Below are 17,452 nucleotides of genomic sequence, written 5' to 3'. Positions count from 1 at the left end.
TTGTCGGGGGCGTGTGAATGGTAACTAAACCCAGGCATAACGTTGTGAATGCGTATGGCGTTGCTTCGGGCGACGTCCTCGATTCCCTTACATTCAGAGCTTTATTTCTGTGAAAATACTCAGCTGGAATTCATTTCAAGGAAAGCCTTGCAGGTTCTCTGACATTTGGAGATTTTCTTAAACAAGTAAACGGCACATTTACCAAAAAATCAAACATGTCTTTTAAAAGCACTGTGAATGCAAGAAATAAATGGGGTGGTTATTATTTTATTTGTGGCTTTTATGTTACGCTTAATAGAGGCCAGTCATGATGTGGGTTCCTGGCTAATGGGTCCTGCCGGATGGGTGCTGGTTCTCCGCAAACCTGACGCAGCCGGTGAGAGCACGGCCTCGGGTAGCAGAGGGGAGGGACGGCTGGGGCACAGCGGGGTCTCCTCAACTTAAAGGCGAAGGGGGAAATCTGCGGCTCGGGGGGGGCGAACGGACAGTGGGGGCAGCGGAAGGAGGACAGAAGCACTGGCAAGAGCCTAATTTTGGGGCGCCCTGGATTTTGTTCCTGTGTGCGTGATGGGGGTTTTTCCTTCAATCAGATTTCAGATAGCACTCGTAGTGTATCTGCCTTGGCTGAACAACTCCTCGCAGCAACGGCGGAGAACTATTCCTCTTGTCTGTATGACCTCCTACAGGTAGGCTCTGCGTGTGGGTTTTTTAATGTGAGGAATTCACTGGGAACCCATCTGAGCCTCGACTTGGTTAACATCTGTGAAGATGTAACCAAAAATTTTGCTTGAGTAAAAACTGTATGGTTCTAGGTTCTGATCCACTGACTGAAAGCATGGCCCTAAAGAAGCTGGTGGAAATTATACCTTTGAACTTCAACAGGTTTGCTGCTTGCCCAGAAGTTACTGTTGCGCAGTTTCTTAACTGACCTAAGTTTGTGTTGCTTGTTTGGAGTCAGTTACACCGATCTGGTAAGTTGGAAGTGCCCAATCCTCTGCTCTAGGTCCGGAGAGTGGCAGCAAAAACAAGGTAAGGAAACTAAACTTGTGGTTGAATGCATTGCTAAAGTAGAACCCCAGAGTGCAAAATCCATACTATTTTCTTGTTTTAATTCTAAGAAAATATTTTCGTCACCAATTTCTTTAAGAAGTGTTGCCATTATAAGCAGTGATTTCATGCTTTTGATGATGGGAAATGTTTTAGCAGCACAAAAGAAAACACCAAGAGTATGTGAAATGCTGCTTCGCTGAATTTATTGTAATGCCTCTCACGTGCTGACATAAAAAGCTTCAGTCAGTAAAAGTATATCAGACTCATACACTTGTGTAAAATGCCTGAATCTAGGGGGTTAACAGATCTCCCAGCCTAATTATGCCCCCGTTAAACCTTTCATGTTGATTACCTTAATCATCGTTACCAATTACAGATCAACGATAGCGCAATACACCACAAGTTACAATGAACAGAACCAGCCCAGAAGGCAGCGACCATCGCCTCTTCTCCTCAGTAAGGTGTACTTATTGATACGGAGTTACTTTAACCCGGCAGAAAACTTGCTAATGGGGGGGAAAAAAATGACGCACTCGAGACAGTTTGGCCCCGTCTCAGAGAGCAAAGGCGGGAGGGTGGGCCTGCTGTAAACCCAAATGGAGAATTCGGTGTGAAAGGAGAAAAAGTCGTCCTTGCGGTAGGACTTTGTTGTGCTTAGGGATGGGTTCAAGGCACGGCAGTCACTATGGGAGCGTTTGATGGGGCATTCTGGCGGCGCGCTGTTCCCCGCCAAGCCCAAGTGTGGAAATTCTCTGTACAGAACATTCCTGTCTTCCTGTCCAGTTCTGTCTGGTTTTGTTCAAGGTAAAATAGCAAGAACTGTGCCGTGCTGCAAATAGACTAAGACAACATCCTCAGTTTCCGCCCGACAAACACTGCCTTGCAGTGTTCTGTGCCGGTGACAGTGGGGAGACAACAAAACATGTTTTCCTTATATCGATATTTTTGGAGTTGCCCTCACAAATACAAGAGAAGAAACTTCCCGTCAGCTCGCGCCGCAGGGAGCAGCGGTGCGTCACCGGGGCTGGGGCCGCGCAGACGCTGGTTACCGGCTTCCGCAGGGCCTTGCGGGGGGACCCTGCGCCCATCCACGTCCTCTGAAAGGCCAGACCCTGGGAGGAGACGGGCAGCTGGGTCAAACAGCAGCGTCCTGAAAGAAAACCCAACCTCGACCCTGCGTAATGGTCTGTTTTATCGGAGATGTAAGTTAAAAATCAGCATGTATCTATCCCAAAAAATGAAAAAAAAAAAAATTAGTAGACATACTTCTTAGTGACAGATTAATACTTTTCTCGAGATTTTTATCCAAATATATTAACTTTGTTTACAACCTATGTTACTCTAAGTAACAGTGACATAAAACCAACTTGTGTATGGTCATCTGGGTATATATGGAGTAGCAAAGTTTCTAGGTAGAACTCTAGAACATGAGTCTTGCAGCATAAAACATTACAGGAATTAATTTTGGAACAAAACAGACTAGTGAAAGCATTCAAATTCACTGCTCGACTTGTGTAGTAGAAAAATTATCACAACTCCAGGTCCATTAACACAAGGATTTTCTCATTTAATACATATACATAAAGCTGACAATCTCTGCTAAAAATTTGCTCCACTTTCATGTAAAATCCCAGCAGCTGATCCAGATTCCATCCCAGATCCATCTTCGAGCCCCTGATTCTCTGAAGCACAGAAGTATTTCACTTTCAGAGGGCGACCAGGAAACCAAGTGAGGCGCATGTGACATGAAATAATTTCCTGGAGAACAGATTTAAAACACACATCTTTTATGATCTTTATACTGTTCCTCTGTTGAGGAAAGGAGGTACTACACGCATGTGCTTTCTTACCTGCGTTGGAAGTTCATGGAGTAGGACAGTGTAGTCAAACTCAACGAAATCATCTTTCCTTATCTGGGCATGTATCAAAAAGAAAAAAATGATCAAGAACACAAGTTATATTGTTGAAGTTTAGACGCTACTCTGATGACTGCCTTTAGCTTGCTTAGGGAGCGAGACGAATAGGGCTCGAGATGGCTGCGGTTGGCTGGAGTGAGACGGGTTTTGTATGTGGAGAGACGGGGAATGGGGAGCACTTCCTGCATAAAAGCTGTGAAGGCACTAAGTGCAGCGTGGCTCTGCAGTCTGACTGTTCTCTGACATGAACCAGGCTGACTCAATGCTAATTAATTGAGTTTAACCTCAAGTAAATCTGAGAATCTTACCTATTAATCTCTCCTTCAGAGAAATCTCATTCTAAGTAACTAGGGAGTAAAATCCAAACAGTCTATTGATCACAGATGACCTCTACAGGTCTCTTCCGACCCAAACCATTCTATGATTCTATGACTGATGGAAATAAAGCATCGGGAACTCCTACTCTACGTGCTGCAGGTGTAAGGTATGTTCCCCAGAGCATATGTCAGGTATGAGACTGATGCTCCCTTCGAGCTTGGCTACAAGGGCAAAGAGTCCTAGGAGCGATTTAGCATGGGGCTGATGAACTGCAGGACTGTACGTTCAAATCTCCCAATTAAACCTGCAGAACCCAACAGATCCGCTCGTGCAAACAAGGAAAACCAAATTTTGTCCAAATGAGTAAAATTTTTCCACCAAAACCTGGACAAAATACTTGTCCAGAGGCAGAGGTACTTGTATGGAGAAGCCACTGTGATTTTGGGAGAATCACACCCATTACAGAGAACGCGGGCCGCTGATGGGTGTTTTGTGCTCTGCTGCTCCGTAGACTCCGTTAGCTTCTGTAACGCAGACGTGTAATTTCCGCTTCACTTACCCACTGCTTCACAGACTTGACTTGTGCCATGAAGTAACCCAAGTTCTCCGTTGACTTTTCCCACATTATGTAACTGCTGCCAGCAACAGCCAAGGCCCACGCAGGCTCCAGGGCAGGTTCAATATTTCCATAGCTGTCTGCAAGGGAGAAAAGACGAACATAAAAATGATTAATTCTGGCTGTTCAGCAGAAAAATTATAAACCACAAAACACTTTTGCCTGGCGTAGCACTATGCCTGGGAAGTGACTCTTCCCTCAGACGTGTTACAGTCTTAAGCGGGGAGGAGGGTGATGCTAACCCTGCAGACAAAGTAAAAGTATGAAAGCGACACTATTGACAGGGTCCCCACAAGGAGGTGAGAAACCCAGTATCCACGATAAAGAAGGTCCTTGCCTAGCCGGGAGGAAAACAGGGACCAGAGTGCTCTGTTTCCAGGATGGAAAAATTCTGTTAGTCATCCCTTGTGGATTTCCACCCGCAGCTGGGGAAGGTGTGTGGGTTAAGGCAGTTGTTATTACTTGAGGACATTTTGCATTTACTTTAATAAAAAATTACACCGGCTTGCTTTTAAATCCCAAACACCTTCACACCATTGTGCTGACCACCACTGTTGCTAAACGCAGCAGGTTTTTTTTTTTCTCCCCAAGAACCACTGGCAAGGTGGAATTGTTTTGATGGTTAGCTCTATGGTTTTAGGGTGCTACTGTAAATACATGTGTCTGCTTTTTAAAATGCATGTACGTTTTCTTGTGTTATTAAAAGTGCCCAGATTCTTGGAGAGAAAATGAAATGCAGTTGATTATTTGAAGAAATGTACCTGGAATATTGTTTCCAATTATTGCTTTGGTTTGTTGCCTAATTTTCTGGTAAATTTTGTTGTCCTCTTCTTGGATTTGCTTCTGGTCTTTGGTGTGCATGCACTTGATACTGACAACAGGCGGAGCCTTTGTCTTTGGGTACAACACTGTAGCAAGGCAGCTCCCAGCATTTTCCTGTAAAGGTAGAATTTAAAGCTGTTACCTTCAATCAAGATTTTATTTATCAGCAACACATTCTTAAAAAAAGCTCTTGGCATTAACATGTGCAGTATACATGTGGAGCATGCACCTGTCTTTATGAGATGCTTTGTATGAAGCTGTGCAGGGGCAAGAAAGTCTTTAGATGGATATAGATTTTTTTCCAGGGAAGTACATAGGTTAAAACCACAAAGCTAAAATAATTTAACAGAAGTTTTTAATTAAAAGTGTAGCAAAAATGCACTTAGTCATCTCAGAAATATGCTTGAGAATTCTCAAGAAATGACATTAATTGGTAACAGGGAATTTCACTGTACGATACTTCGGCCTTAAAAACGAAAAAAATCTAATGATTCACACTAAATTCTGAAAATAATCCGAATTTCATAAAATGTGCGTGTAATGGAAAAGCAGATGCTTACAGTGAAATTGCTAATGACAACTGTCTGACAGAATGAATGGGGGGTTATAATTAAAAAGAACACACAACTGTCAACTCTTTAGTCTCATTTTGGTGTGTGGACACAGCAGGAGATACAGCTGGATAATGAGGACCATACTGTCACACTGAGTTTGGAGCATTGCAAAGTTTCACTCAAGAGCTTGGTTGCCTGACATGACTTAAACGGGACCACCTCTTCAGGCACTGAGCAAAGCAGGTAACTGCGGTGCTCGCACCACCCGGACCCCAGCAGAGGCAGGGGACCGATTAGATGCAATACTCAGGTGATGCTACACGCAAAAGGTGCCCCATGCGGGATGGGCAGGTAGAAGCATAAAGGTAAACTTTTCCATCGTGAAAGATCATTTACAAAAGCAATTAAATGTACCCTGCTTTGGAGATGTTGGTGTTCACTTAACACACACTGTCAGAAGAAATATGGTGGACCGTAAACTCACCCCACTTTTGTAGTCTTCGGTAGTGAACTGCAGGTAGTACTTGTGACCAGAGTCGGGGATGCTCTGGAAGAGAGAAGGATTCAGCTGTCAGTGTAACTATAGCCTTACGTGCCGTAACGTGCTGAGGTGTTGTGGGCGCTGAGGAGGGAAAACAAGGGCACCGTGGCTACCTCGCGGCCTTGTAGCATCGGGAAATCGGTCAGATGAGATGCACTGAGATGATCCTAGCAGCAGACACAAAGGGTCTTAACACCACCAATAAATAACATTTATGTTATGGGATGTTTTAAAGCCTTTCTTCAAAGAGATATGCAAGCAGAAAAATGCAGCTCAAAGTCCTTCACAGAACAGGCTGACACTGAGTAACTTTAAAAATAATAACATTACAAAGCAGTGTTCAGCTTCCGAGGAGGTATTTTTCACACAGGCTGTCACAGTGCCCTTGAATATATAAATGAATCAAATCCTGCTGACTGAATCACAGCTGAACAGGAATTACACAGGCTAATTTAATCTTAGGGATGCTAACCTTCTAGGTTTTTTTTCTACTGTGACTGGAAAGAGACTAATTTCACTTCACAGCATGTCGGAGCAGGGTGTTGATCTGTCTGCTCTCTTTTGCCTTGAAAATACCTGTCATTAAGTTGCCCAATCAACTATTTGAGATTCTGCTTCTTAAGGAAAAAGAATACTCCTTGCTGATGGGAAGCAGCCGGTAGCATCTCCTGTAGCACAAAACATCAGAGAAGCCTTAGAAAATTACACTTGAAATACGTAATTTTCTTGGAATTGGGGTGTTTTCAGTTTGTTTTGGTTTTTTTTTTTCCCTGTGGTTGACAGAAATGGTTCAGTTAATAAACTGTATTTTTGGTGTGGGATATCACAGTCTGTCCTGGCCCCAAGCATGCCGAGACAGAAATGAGCTTTTAGTGTTGGCCACAAAAGATATTAATCACTCTGAAGCAGGCTCAATGTCTCATTTAATAGTGTAAGAGCAGAGCCTAATAAAAAGTATTTGCAATAGCTGCTCTTTACTTTGTTAGTCAGTCTCATATTTTCCTACCAATTTGTATATTCACTTTTGAGATTTCTATATTTATTTTTGAGTGGGGAGTCCGAGTAACAAATAGCATGGAAAACTATATTTTTCAACTAATTCCTTGTAAAGTGACATTATGTGTCATTTTACTCTTTGGTACATTTCCAAGCCTTTCCTTTGATTAAATCAGCCAGAAATAAATGAAAGAAAATAAGTCTTTTTGTATGCTACGCTGTGATTTGTTAGACAAGCTTTCTGATACAGAAGACATGTCACTTCTGTGTCTGAAAGTTTGTTCCTTTTGCATATATTACCTGGTTTAATAGGAGACATTCTCCCTTCTGTTAAACCTCTTCTTGCTACTGGTGTAGGATAAGTTGTCACATAGGTTTTACTCTGTGTGGCATGTGTGATGTAGTGTGTAGAAAATGTATTTTACCGGGGAACGCAAGCTGCCTTTTAAAGCGTACATTGAAGTCAAATTGCTGTATTCCGGGAACAGCACTGATCTGTTAGTCTTACATGGTTTTTAAATACAATACTCTTCAGATAAACAGGAGGGGAAGTCTGGCTGTTTGCACAGTTTTGAAGATTAGAACCCAAAGCAAATGTTTTATCTAAACTTGGGCCTTTGTGTTCCAATCCTACTTTCTTCCAGGAAGCCATTAATAACACAGTGTTAGCAAAGTTTCATTGCCAGGGCAAGGCTGTCAGCCCAGCACCTGCCTTCAGTACACACTCGGGGTTACACGCTGCAGATAAGAGGGCAAATTGGTTTAGTCACTTGCTCTACTTTTATGAAATCCCTCTTGAAGCTTTACGACAAGGCATGTCTGGAGCTGGACCCAGCTGACACTGTGGAGGGAATGGAGGGAATGGAGAGAGGATGAGTTCAGACTTACAACCTCTTCTCTGCCTCCTCATTCTCCCCTTCTCTCCTGCCTGTTTTGTGGATCAGCTAAAATCTTGTCCTCAGAATGACAGAGATTATGACATGAACAGACACTCGTAGCGCTGCAAAATGGTAAACGCTAGCTTTCTGAAATGCAGGTTTACAAAAGAATCAGTAATTCATGGCGCTGAAAGAAGGGTCTAATCTTTCATGATAATCACTGCTGTTAAGTCCGAGTTTCTAATTTTTGAAAGCTACCCAAGAGGTATTATCTCTGTTGTTTCTGACATTCTTCATTTGACCACGTATGGGCATTTTTTAAGCACAGTGACCCTAGCTTATTCCTTTTCTTGTCATCAGTAGCACAGATGAGAGAACCTGAAACAGAGTCAGCTGGACTACAACGTCACTGAAGCAGGAGACACTTAAGCTTTGATTTAACAGATGATGGTTGATGGGGTTTCCTGCTCAACCTCTTCCTCAAGGGACACAGTACAACAGCCTGACTGCACGATCTCAGGTACATCAGGGTCCTGAACCCTGTAACAGAGGCTCTTTTACAGTTAAGCCAGATCCTTTCTATCCAGCATGTTCGGTCATTTAGAATGTGTTGAACTTTTCTTCCAATATTTATTTGTTCTTGCATTGGTGTCACCTGTTCTGTCTGCTAAAGAAAAATCATCTTTATAGCTGTGATAAGTTTGAGAATAGTAATCAGATTCTGACAAGATATCTCAGCAGTTTCATTGCATTTGCCTGATATTGAGCACTAGCGAAGAAAACAAAATAAACTGGAACTTTTTATAAACTAATTATTCAGTCTCTGATTCTTCTCAATAGAAGGATACTGAAAAGCTTCATGACTAATAACTTGGTAAATACTCACTTTAAAAAGAATACATAATTCTGTGCTTAAGTGGTTTTTGAGGTAGATAATTCTCTCTTCCTTTGCAACAACTCCACTGTAGCAGTAGCACCTAGGTGAGCAGCACCTAGGAAGCTTTCAAGTGGTGCTATGCAGCTAAATACATGTTCAGTTTGGGTATGCATACCAGAGAGCTTCTCTGATCTTAGCAGGGAGAGGGAGAAGGTACATTTGGCATGAAATAATTTTAACTTTTACAAAAGAATTCCTAGTTTCAAGGAAAAACATCACTTATATTATTTTCCACTATCATCTGAAAATGCATCACTGTAAACCATCCCATAGTGCACGTTAAATAGGAGTTCGGGAATATTTGACATCACACAGTGATGGCTGGCTGAAAGCAACTAAATAAAAGGTGTCCAAAAGAGAAAAAAACAAGTGAGTAATTCATTTTTCCACTGAATATCTGGGTCATGGGATTGTTTTATTTCTGGGCTCAAAAATAATGCAACTGTCATGACAGATTCTTAGTACTGTAAAAGCTAGAATAGCAGTTTAAGAGCAGTTTCATTCCAGGTCCCAGAGGAGGGAGGCAATTTCGCAATTAGTTTACACTGCTCTAACTTCCCTCTGGCATGGAAAGGGGTGATCTCCCTCTCACCCCTTACTGCAGGTTTCCATCTCGTCTCCTGTGTTTCCCCACCAGCATTTCTTCCCTGGGACCAGTTTTTGGTCGCTGCATCAGAGAGGGCTGACCTGATCACTAAGTACATAGAAGCTGGCACTGCTGAGAGAGGAGCGAGAGATGTGTCCCCTGGGGGTCTTGCCTTGGGGAATTCCCACCTCACAGCCCTGCACGGTCCCTGCAAGCCAGCTCAGGTGGCCTGTGGCTTCTGGAGGTGCCAGAGGTGTCTGAGCCACAAGCAAACAGGTGAGCTCACAGGCTGCCCCAGGCAGGAAGGAAAAGCCAGCAGAGATGGCTATTTTCTCTACCTCTCTGTATCTAGCTTTCCCTAGGCAATTTACCTGCCCTGTCACCGATTTTACCTTTCTCACCCTAATGTGGAGTCCTGACTGCTGGAAATAAGTAGAAACCTTTTAACTGACTTCTCATATTAGGACCATAGTCCTGATATTACAGTTTTGTGTCAAAATGAGCTTGTGAAAAGAAATACCCATAAAATTCTATTTTGTAGTCCAGTTTAAGCAAATGTTGCAGTTTAGCCAAGCGATTACCTAGCTTTACCTTTAGACTTCGCCTCCTGCTTCACCTACCTACTGCTCAGTTATGATTTCCAGGACAGCTTGGTATGGGAGACTGTTACGTCACTGTTTTGAAAGTTTCTCTCTTGAATTCTAGGATCTTCAGCTGGCACATGCTAATGCTTCTCTTCTCAAAAATGTATTTTAAAGTGCAGCTGTCAACAATTCCATGAGATGCATGCTGCTGTTTCCTAGAAGATACTCACTTAAGAAAAAACCCACATCAGTGAGAAGGGACAACAAAAAGTGCATCCAATGGCAAGGTAGGAATTATTATATTTTTAGCATATCTCTACTATTTGTTGCTAGGAGAAAAAAGCACTGAAGTCTCATTTTACCTCAACTTGAAAAATCCTTCACATCTATTAGAGTTACCGTACCAGTGACTGTCTCCAGTCCTGTTTCTAATTACCACAGCTTCACTGGCTAGTGGGCTAATAACATTAGTTTGAAAGCAAAATGCTCATGATTAAATTCCATTATAAAATTATCTCATTTTTACTAGGTCTAGTAATATACTAAACAATAGGAAAATAGCCTTCTTAAAAAAAATAAATTAAAAAACCCAAACCACAAACAAACAAACCAACCAAACAAAAAACCCCAACATGTCCGTCTCTTGCATTCACATAATATAACACATTCCTTCCAGGAAATTCTTTTCATTTTTTTACACTGGAGGACAGGAAAGAAGGAAGTGGCTACGTCTAGTACATTTTGTTTTCACAGAGTGTGCAAAGAAAAAGGGGAAATAAACTGCAGAAAGGGGTTACAGGGAGCTGCTACAGCATCAGTACTGTAGGGAAATAATGAGGCACTTCTCTGTAATGAACCAATTCTTTTCTTTCCTATATTAAAAAGCAGGTGGCTGATCCCTTCCTCTCCCTGCAACCAACGCTACCTTGCAAATATTAAGTTATGCTGGGGTTGGAAAGAAGATCTGCACCAACTCCCTACTTCTCATACGGCTCTTTAGTAGGCAAGTGCACTGCTTCCAGCAATGCACGCTGCTCCCAAAGGCTATGTTGTTGTGCTTAAAAGAGGCACAAGCATTTATATATATAAATATATACATATGAACGCTACCCAGTAAAGTAGCCAGTAAATACAGAAGGAGCACTTGTATGTTTCGAGAGAAGTATCAAATATCATAGTAAATTTCTGTCACAGGTGTCTACAGCAATTTCATAGGAAGAATTAAGGAAGGACTAGCATGTCCATGCTCAGCTCCTCTTAAACTATATGTTTAATGATGTGTTTGGGAATGATGATGAGAACAGTTACCTAAAGGGTATGGTCTCAGATAAATCTATAGCAGGAGCTCATGTTTGCATTCCCAGACAGGTAGGAAGCATGACTAACGCTATCTTTCAGCTTTGCATTACACAAAGTAACACACAAATTCTGAATTGTTATGCAGTAGTTCATGTTTTGTCAAATGTAATTGGAAATTATTCTGGTTTGTTAAATATTGTGTGCAATTCAAACAGGCTTCAAATTGGTTTTGAACCACTATCAACTGGGATATATGTGAAAGACTGAGGCTCAAGTTCAGTGTTGTAAGGACCACAGTAGTACATCCTAAGCACTTTTAGCTGGCTTGGAACTTCTTTCTTGAAAGGGAAGATTTTACACTACACCATCTTATTCTCAGTTTTAGGAGTGAGGGCCTGGATTGAACAAGCTGTGCAGATGCTGAAGGACAAATGTAAGATCTCCTTTTCAGATGCCAGAGCCAAGAAAAGGATCCAGTGCAATCCAGTGCTGCATTTGGCACTTCAGACTGGGAATCCAAAACAGCCAGCCTTGCTACAGGGAGCTGCTCAGCACTAGCCTGGCGAGAAAGACTAAATGAGAGGGCTGGTTTTAAATCCCATCCACTGCGATAGCTTAGACTCTCCTCAGCTTTCCCGGAAGGCAATGCTTTCCTTCCAGGATCTACAGTCATGGACAAATCCTCCCCAGAAGATTTTGCCTGTTCTTACTTTCAGAAACCCAGTAGGCTTTTTAAAAAAAAAGAAAAAAAAACAAACCCAAACCTGAGGCCAAAGGAAGAGAAGGGCTGCGTGGCAGGTGCCTGTGGGCAGCGGCGGGGGCCCTGACGGTCGGGATAGGCTGTGGAACCTATGCTCGGTGTGCCCTGGGCACCTCCTCGAGCATCTCTGACAAAGCTCTCCTTGACATGAAAGCTCTGCCCCTGTAGCTGCTCCTATCTAGGACTCCCACCTCCATTTGGCATGTTTTTTTGGAATGTACAGGCATGTTTTCTGATGGGAACTGCATTGCCTTTAGTTGAGCTCTTGGTCTCCATAGATGGAAAGCCAAAGCCCTTTCCGTCCCTACTCACACAAAGTCGATGATCACTCCAGAAGCAATTCTGCTGAAAACATTTCCTTATCAAACCACTTTCTTTCCATCATGTGCCTGCCATGTGCCTCAGTTTCCTCTTTCCCTCATCTGCACTATGCCGCTTTTGATTCCAGGCACTCGGAGCAACCTCAGCCAACATACCAGGGCACTGAGCCTGGATTTGGGGGATATTTAAATCATGAGTAAGTTAATGACCTTGGAGGCGGATCCTCACTCCCACCCTGAGGGGAGCCCCCTGAGGGAAGGGATGGTGGGACAGCAGCGCCCTGAGGGGACCCGGGTGCCCCGAGCCTGCCGAGGGAGGCGGGAAGGTGCCCGGTGCTCAGCGCAGGGCCGCGCTAAACTCAGGGCAGCTCAGCTCCGCACCACCGTCCCGCTCTTTTATTATAATAACTGTTATTAATTGTACTTTTCCCAGCGTCACTTCAAAGACCGCGCCTGCCCGCCGAGGGAGCCTCCCGCCCTCCTCCGCGCCCGCGGCCACCCCGCTGCCCCGCCGCCTTCCCCCCTACCTTCAGCGTGGCCTTGCGGACCTGCCCCAGCGCCCGCAGCGCGCCGGGGGAGGCCGCCTGGAAGTTGAGGTAGTGCAGTGCCACCCGCGCCGCCGCCGCCGCCAGCCGGCTGCTGGGGTTCAGCTCCCGCTCGGCTCCCGGCGCCGCGGCCGCCGGCAGCAGCAGAGCGCTGAGGAGGAGGAAGGCGGCGGGCGGCGCGGCGCTGAGCCCCTGCATGGTGCTGAGAGGCGGCGAGTGACCGGGGCGGCTCAGCACTGAGACGGGCTCCGCCGAGGGCCGGTACTAATAGCCGGGGGCCCGGCCCGCTACCTCCCGCCCTCCCTCCGCCCGCTGTCAGTGCCGGGAAGCGATCGGGGAAACTCCGGTCTCTTCGGCTACTCCCCTTCCCCTCATCCCTCCCACCTGCTTCAGTCCGGCCGGGGGGTTTGAGAGGGGCTGGGGGAGTCTGAGGGACGCCGAGGAGGCTTGAGTGGGGCTGGGGGTTGTCTGAGGGGAGGCGGGGGGCCCTGGCTCCCCTCAGACAACCCCCGGCCCCCTCAGCAAGGAGAGGTGCCTATGTGAGGTGAGAGACAGATGTGCAATCGTAATAACAGATATCAGACCAAGTACAGGTAATTACGTGAAAAAAAAAACAGTTTTCTCCTTCTCAGCATTATGACAACTCAACGCTTCCCAGAACTAAACAGGCTTGCTTAGAGAGAGACGCGCTTTCCCTGGGATGCAGCTGAAACTTTCCAAAAATTGAGCACAAGAAGCAGAAGGAAGCATTCTTCCCTGAAATAAATCTCGCTAAGTGATGTTTTTGGAAGCAGTATGGTCATACCTCTTGTAGTGCGAAGAAAATGAACTGAGACAGCAGCTCGGCGGCCAGCTTCCCTTCAGATGGTTTTCAGGACGCAAGTGGTCTTGCTGCCTTGCTGCTACTGGAAGCATCTCTTTCAGGGAGACCGAATGTGGTGTAACGTAAAAGACTGCAATACTTCCTGGGGTAAAAATGCTGGGTTTTTTAATGACCTGCTCTATTACTATCCGAGCAGGTGGGTGTTAGTATGCGCAGCTGGGAATCTGTTTTTATGCTCCTGCATGTGTACTAGGGCATGCTTCTGGGCTGGGATGTCAAAGAAGTAAATCAGGACTCTGGTTAAAGAATCAAACTGTCTCTCATGGAGCATTAAGTTGACTTTATTACTGTAATGCTTTTTCATAGAACTTGAAATTCAGTATTTTTGAGGCTTTCCTAAGTGAGGGAAAGAATTATTACAATAAAAGCATAATAACATTCTTTATTACACCATTTTCTGTGCCACCCAACTCATTTGATTAATTGACGTCTCTCCCCTTTTACAATGTGCTAGTTTACGTAATATCGTATCTGATGTCACACAACCGCTTATTATCGGGTAATGACATTTTTCATATATTTTGCACGGGAAGGGTTTATGAAGTTTTGCAGAGGGAGATGGCTGATTTTTTCCTTATTGGGACACTTGCCACGTGTGCCGCCAATATTTTCTGTTTAGTTGGAAGAAACGAAGATCCAGTCTTTTCTCATTTATCCTCGCTGCGATGACAGCTCCAATGTTACTTTTAAAAGGAAATACAAATCATGATTCTCCTTAGCTGACACTGGAGGGGTTTGAGCAGCGCCAATTGCTTCCTGATGCTACCAGTTTTCTTCATGCACTACATTTTTCACAGCAGCGCTCTGGAGGTGGGACAAGCGGCTGAGGAAGCCATGGGAGTGGAGGAAGCAGAGGCTGTGGAAGGGCGAGCAGCGAGGTGAAGCAGGGATCTGGTGAGAAGAGCTTTTGTGCAGGATGCATAACAGGGTGGGGAGGGAGGAGGCGAGGGCTGCGAGGGACCAGCTTCTCCAGCTCACAACATTAGTGTACTCGTGCTGCAGCTGTCCCTGCTCAAGGAAAGAAGTTAAAACCACCCTGCACAGAGGATTCACATTCATAGTTTTGATGCCTCAGGTTTTGTAGCATTTCAGAGGCTTAAATGAGAGGTAAGAGCTTGCAGATCTGGCTCTTTGTCACTCATGCTGGAAAAGCTTACAAACCCCTTATGTCTCAGTACTGAGCCGTGAGGCTTTGACCCCATCCATGACTTTCTATGTACTTCCTTTTCCCTCTTATGTTCTCCTCCTTTTCCTGCTTTCTCGGTCAGCATCACTGTCAGTGATATGGTTGTTTCCTTCCTCCCAAGCGCAACAAAGAGGTTAGGAGAAACCAAGACCCCAGGGTCAGTATGACAAGGACAGAGAACCTGTATCACAAAGCAGCGACAAGAAGGGATTTCCATAGCAATCTCTTAAATTGCTGTAGAGGTTATGTTGCTATAATTTGCTGTAGATCAAATGTGACTCTGAATTTATAAAGCATTTTGACTTGTGAAAATGAAAGCTCAAATGCTGAACAGGTCCAGGTCAGGGCTGGGGGGATGTTCCTAAATATGTACAAACACAGGCATTTGCTGCTTCCACAACACTTACAAAAAGTATTTATTTTAAGCCCGTATTTTAAGTGGGTCTTAGAAGCTGGAATTCTATCCTCTAACAGCCAGGCCTCAAGCTAGGCTCTGCTCATTTGCTTCAGACTTTCTGCTGACAGTAAAAATGAAGCTCTACAGCATGTAACATCGGAACAAAAGGAACAAAAGAGAGTGAGCTAACTTGAGGTGACATATGTATTCTAGTTAGCTAGAATGCAGTGCATGTAGGTTTTGTCCTTCTATAATATCTTTTTAACTCTCATACCAGTTAACTTGGTCCAGACTTAAAGAGGATGGCAGTGGTGTAAGTTACGTTAGTAAGCCTCTCTCCCTCTTTCCTTCTCTGGTCTTCTTTAGCAAACTGTACCTTATGGCAAATTTCCCAACGTTAAGATTGTGCGGCAGTTTGCATCGTGCTTATGTCGCATCTGACTTGGACCCTTTAGAAATGGAAATGAGGGTTGTTTCAGGCAGCTGGTCTAAAAAGCATTCTGAGGTTTTCATTTTCTTACCATCTTTTTCATACATCAAATGCTTGTTTAGAGGCCAGTTCTTCCTAATTTGTTTCATATTTGAAGACTATTTCTATATCCTGTGTAAGCATTTTACAGCAGACCTCACTGGCTCATAATCACTAACAGATGACTGTAATATAATACAATGAATTTGGGCAAACTTCAGTTTATTTTGTTTTGCAACTTTTCCAGTTCTAACTTCAGCATCTTGCTGTAGTTAAAAACAATCCCTGTTACTTGACCTTAAGTGAATTGTTTATGGCTCCCCGCTGGCCCCAGTCAATAATTATGGCTTGATTTTATTCCCAATAATTAATCACAAGAGCTTATTTTCTGTGTAATTAGTCTCCAAATTTTTTTTCTGGATAAATCAAGCTTTGAATAAGTGATTTTCTAATGCATTGCTGGGCTGATCTTGCCTATGGTTAAGCATAAGCATAAAAATATGTTGTTTAGTGGGGCTTATTTTTTCAGGGAAATTTGGTTTGAAGGCTTCTGACTATTTTTAAATCTTTCTGGTTATGGATAAGGTTTTTTTGTTTAAGGCAAACGTATATGTTCAGTGTCAGCAGCAACAGATGCCATTCTTGCACACCCAAGTAACAGAATTTTCCCAATGGATTTTATATATGTGACTCGACACAGACTGTGTTTTGTGCAGGTGTTAGTGCTCAAAATCTATCATACATTGCATTTTTACAAAAGGGCAGGCTATGGTAAAGCCAGAAGGAAGACTCTTACGTTTTGAGTGAGTGCACAGTAGACAAGTTTTCTAAATGCCTGTGTATAATATATGTCAATTGGCCTATGGGGAAGTTTGCTCTGTAGCTGTAATAGTTCCATAGGGAAGTAACAGAAAAATAAACAAAAAGAGAGATAGCAGTTGAAGCCAATAAATACTCGCTATGACATGAATTGCCTTCAAGGCCTTTGACTTGATCTCCTGTTAAACTTATGGGATTGGTTTTGACCAGAATTGTTAGAGCCAGGAAATGAAGAAAAGTGAAAGGACTTGAAAGCCATCACTTAAAAGCAAGATATTTGCATCAGTAAAGGAATAGTACTTGACATGGAAGGAGTAACACTTGACATGGAAGGGACTGCAGTATCTATGTCGGCCAGGAAGGTCTGGTAACAACTCCTGGCCAAAAACCTGCAAATGGATTAATGCTGTTTCCATTCTTTTGTATGTTTTCGTATTGCTTTTAAAATGCATGCCAGCATCATGTAGCAGTGAAGTAGTCATGAGTAAGCTTCAGAGTTCTCTTCTGACCGCTCCTGTGCCGTTGACAAACTTTTCCAGTGAACTACCCGTCAGGACTTCTGGTCGTGTTGCTTGGAGGCTACTCCAGTTCAGAAGCAATGTTTGATGGTGTAAATCACCTCTAATCATCCATTCTACTCTCTTTCCCTAAGGTATTTGAAGCCACGTGGCATTTATTTCAACCTAATGTAGCTTCAGCGTATCAAATCAATACCTTTTACAGTGTCAAACTTTTAAGTGCAGAAAAAACCTTTGTGAACCCAGTGAAACAGAGAAGCACAAAATTCTCAAGCACATTAACATTTACAGGATCCTCTTTTATTGTACTTCCCCAGCTATTAACAGTGTTTGCGGTATAAATGTGCTAGCATCTATTCTAGTAACACAAAGCACGTGCAATTTGGATCCTCTTTCTTTAGTGGTGGTATCATGTGTGGGATGGACATGGGGATACGGGGGATTCAGCATGAAACTGT

General features: G+C 43.7%; 1 protein-coding gene across 1 annotated transcript; it reads right to left on the bottom strand.

Annotated features, from left to right (window-relative positions):
- Positions 1 to 1,236: 1,236 nt before the first annotated feature.
- Positions 1,237 to 13,037, bottom strand: LOC142059684 (ovocalyxin-32-like). Its single transcript, XM_075098597.1, has 6 exons — positions 12,705 to 13,037; positions 5,761 to 5,823; positions 4,662 to 4,836; positions 3,844 to 3,980; positions 2,901 to 2,963; positions 1,237 to 2,808 (listed from the first exon to the last, which is right to left on the bottom strand). Exons 1-6 carry the CDS (start codon positions 12,918 to 12,920, stop codon positions 2,650 to 2,652), a joined length of 813 nt encoding a protein of 270 aa, XP_074954698.1. The 5' UTR covers positions 12,921 to 13,037; the 3' UTR covers positions 1,237 to 2,649.
- Positions 13,038 to 17,452: the final 4,415 nt, after the last annotated feature.

The sequence above is a fragment of the Phalacrocorax aristotelis genome, chromosome 7 (genome assembly GCF_949628215.1).
Source record: "Phalacrocorax aristotelis chromosome 7, bGulAri2.1, whole genome shotgun sequence".
Classification (NCBI taxonomy): Eukaryota; Metazoa; Chordata; class Aves; order Suliformes; family Phalacrocoracidae; genus Phalacrocorax; species Phalacrocorax aristotelis.
The sequence above is the reverse complement of the archived record's forward strand: the minus strand, read 5'-3'. Positions and strand labels throughout refer to the sequence as shown.